Below are 3,603 nucleotides of genomic sequence, written 5' to 3'. Positions count from 1 at the left end.
AATCTTCAGAAACTCGCATGAACAGAATGGAACAAATACTTACAGCTTTAACTGAGGTGGTAATGTAATAACAGAGGCAACAACCTCTACCTCCTCCACCCCTACTAGCCCAAATTGAACCGGACAATAACAACATTATTAATTTTGACTCTGAAGTTCATGAAAATGAAACCGCCAACCTTTCTTGGAGGAATTGAACTGTTAAAGGCTGAAACATGGTTGTTGGAGATGGAGAGACTGTTTGAAGTATTTCCCTGTTCTAAGATTCAGAAAGTCTTATTGGCTACCTATACTCTGAAGGACGAAGCTTAGAGATTGTGGTTACTAGTTCGGAATGGCAATGAAAATATGTCATGGGCTCAATTTAATACAATCTTCTATGACAAGTACTTTCCCCAGTGCTTTCGGGATAGAAAGTTTCAGAATTTCAAGAACTCAAACAAGGCAGAATGTTCGTAGCTGAGTACGAAGCTAAATTTACTGAGTTAGCCAGGTTTGCTCCTCATATGGTGGACATGGACTACAAGAAGGCCCGCAAATTTGAGAGTGGACTGGATTTAGATATACTGGATCGGGTGCAAGTTCTGAATCTACCCACGTATGTGAATGTGTTAGACAGGGCATTAATGGCAGAAGCTATTTTGGCAGCAAAGAAACAAACCCTCGTCCCACGAACTGATTGGATGGGAAAAAGGTCTAGAAATAGTTTCAAAAAGAGTCGTTCATTTACTGTGAATAAGAGACAAAATACGGGATCTTACAGTGGCTCAAGCCAAAGTAGTGGTACTACACCGACTTGCTCAGAATGTGGTAGAAAACACAAGGGGGTTTGCTATCGAGCTTCAGGTGCCTATTTCAGGTGTGGAAAAACCGGTCATGTGATGAAGGATTGTCCTATCAGGCTTGAAAATGCCAACCGTCCAGTGGCAAGTTCAGCTGGATCCGCTTTTGCATCCAAGATGAATATGAAAGCCAACACCAGGAAAGAGGCTTTGAAGCAGGGTCGAGTATTTGCACTTGTGCCTGGTGATGTGCAGAACACTGAGTCTGTGGTGTCAGGCACAATTTCTATCTGTGCTCAGAATGCTTATGTGTTAATTGATTCTGGCTCTACGCATTCATTTGTATCGCATGCTTTCTCTCAGAAATTAACTAGGCCATTAAAACCTATGAACTGTCTATTATCTGTATCTACACCATCTGGGGGTTCCATGATATGTGCTTATGTATACCCGGCATGTGATATTTTGATTGGTGGTATGACATTATATATGGATTTGTTGCCCTTAAGCATTGATCATTTTGATTGTATTCTGGGTATGGATCGGCTGACTAAATATTGTGCTACTATTGATTGTGTGAACAAAACCGTCACATTTAAACCACCTGGTATGCCTGAGTTTACTTTCACTGGGAATGGGGTAGTTCCTCCGCCGTACTTGATTTCATTCATGAAAGCCAAGAAATTGTTAAGAAAAGGTTGTCGAGGCTACTTGTGTTATGCATTGATTGAATTCGTAGATAGTACCAGTGTAGAAACCATTTCTGTGGTTAGTGATTTTCCTGATGTGTTTCCCAATGATCTACCTGGGAACTTAATCGATAGGGAAATTGAATTCACTATTGAAGTAACACCTGGAACTTAACCTATCTCCAAGACTCCTTATAGGATGTCGACTACAGAATTGAAAGAGTTAAAGGCCCAACTCCAAAAACTCTTAGACAAGAAGTTTATCTGCCCGAATAGCTCACCTTGGGGTGCTCCGGTGTTGTTTGTTAAAAAGAAAGATGGGTCCTTGAGACTGTGTATTGACTACCGTGAGTTGAACAAAGTAATCGTCAAGAACAAGTACCCCCTGCCCCGAATTGATGACCTATTTGATCAACTTTAGAGAGCCTAAGTGTTTTCTAAGATTGACCTTAGATCCGGGTATCACCAGTTGAAGGTCAAAGTAGAAGACGTATAGAAGACCGCATTCAGAACTAGATACGGGCATTATGAATTCCTCATCATGCCATTTAGGGTAACCAATGCAGCTACTGCCTTCATGGACCTTAGGAATAGAGTGTTCAAACAATTTCTGGACGAGTTTATTGTTGTTTTTATTGATGATATATTGATTTACTCAAAAAGTAGGGAAGAACATGAGAATTATTTGAGAACTGCCTTACAGATTCTGAGAGAAAACAAATTATATGCAAAACTATCCAAATGTGAATTCTGGCTGAACAACATAGCCTTTTTGGGCCATGTAATCAACCGGGATGGTATATCGGTGGACCCACAAAAAATTGAAGCCATTGTTGACTGGCCAAGACCAACCAATGTATCCGAAATTAGAAGCTTTCTAGGGCTTACTGGTTCTCACAAAACTTGTTATGCCATTGACCCAGTTAACTCAGAAAAATGTATCATTTGGTTGGAATGATCAGAGAGAGTCTACCTTCAAAGAGTCTACCTTCAGTGATGCATCCTACAAGGGTTTGGGTTGTGTACTAATGCAAAATGGGAAGGTGGTTGCCTAAGCATCTCGACAACTCCGTCCTCATGAAAAGAATTACCCAACTCATGATCTTGAACTGGCAGTTGTGGTGTTTGCCTTGAAAATCTGGCGTCACTACTTGTATGGGCTAACTTGTGAAGTGTATACTGATCCTAAAAGCTTGAAATATTTCTTCACCCAAAAAGAATTGAACATGAGACAGAAGAGATGGTTGGAGCTAATTAAAGACTATGATTTGTAGATTTTGTATCACCCAGGGAAAGCTAATACTGTAGCAGATGCCTTAAGTAGAAAATCAATGGGAAATTTGATATGTTTGCTCACCAGTCAGAAAGAACTGCTATGTGATATGGAAAAGAATGAGATTGAAGTTGTATTGTGAGAACAAGGTGGAATCTTAGCTGTTGTCTCTGCCCAACCCGTAATCATTGAAGAAATTAAAGAGAAGCAACTTGAAGATGAGTTCCTGAAAAAGTTTGTAGATGAAATTGACTTAAAACCAAGGCCCGGGTTTATACTTGAGAGCAATGTACTGAAATTTCAGAATCGTCTTTGTGTACCAGATTGTTGTGACTTGAGAAAACGTGGTATGTCTGAAGCTCACAATACTAAATTTGCTATGCATCCAGGGAATACAAAGATGTACCATGACTTGAAACAAAATTTATGGTGGCTTGGGATGAAAAAGTGTATTGCAGATTTTGTGACGAGATGTCTTCAATGCCAACAAGTCAAAGCCGAACATCAACGACCCGCTGGTTTATTACAGCCACTTCCAATACCAGAATGGAAATGGGAGCACATTACCATGGACTTCATTGTGGGATTGCCTTGCTCTTCTCGAGGTATTGATTCTATCTGGGTTATAGTTGATCGTTTGACTAAATCTACCCACTTTCTACCTGTTAAGTCTATTTACAATGCTGACAAATTGGCCAATATTTATATGAATGAGATTGTGAGATTGCATGGGGTGCCAGTGTCCATTGTATCTGACAGGGATTCAAAGTTTGTGTCAAGATTTTGGCAGAGTTTGCAACAGGCTTTGGGGACAAAACTGAGGTTTAGTAGTGCCTATCACCCATAGACAGATGGTCAA

General features: G+C 40.2%; 1 protein-coding gene across 1 annotated transcript; it reads left to right on the top strand.

Moving 5' to 3' along the window:
* The first annotated feature begins 449 nt into the window (after window positions 1-449).
* On the top strand, window positions 450-1,646 carry LOC145822458 (uncharacterized). The gene is made up of 2 exons (XM_082919520.1): window positions 450-1,052; window positions 1,146-1,646. Exons 1-2 carry the CDS (start codon window positions 450-452, stop codon window positions 1,644-1,646), a joined length of 1,104 nt encoding a protein of 367 aa, XP_082775646.1.
* The last annotated feature ends 1,957 nt before the right edge of the window (window positions 1,647-3,603 follow it).

Source organism: Camellia sinensis, chromosome 1, assembly GCF_055761805.1.
Source record: "Camellia sinensis isolate YWXY chromosome 1, ASM5576180v1, whole genome shotgun sequence".
NCBI lineage: Eukaryota > Viridiplantae > Streptophyta > Magnoliopsida > Ericales > Theaceae > Camellia > Camellia sinensis.
This window is presented reverse-complemented; position numbering and strand designations above follow the sequence as displayed.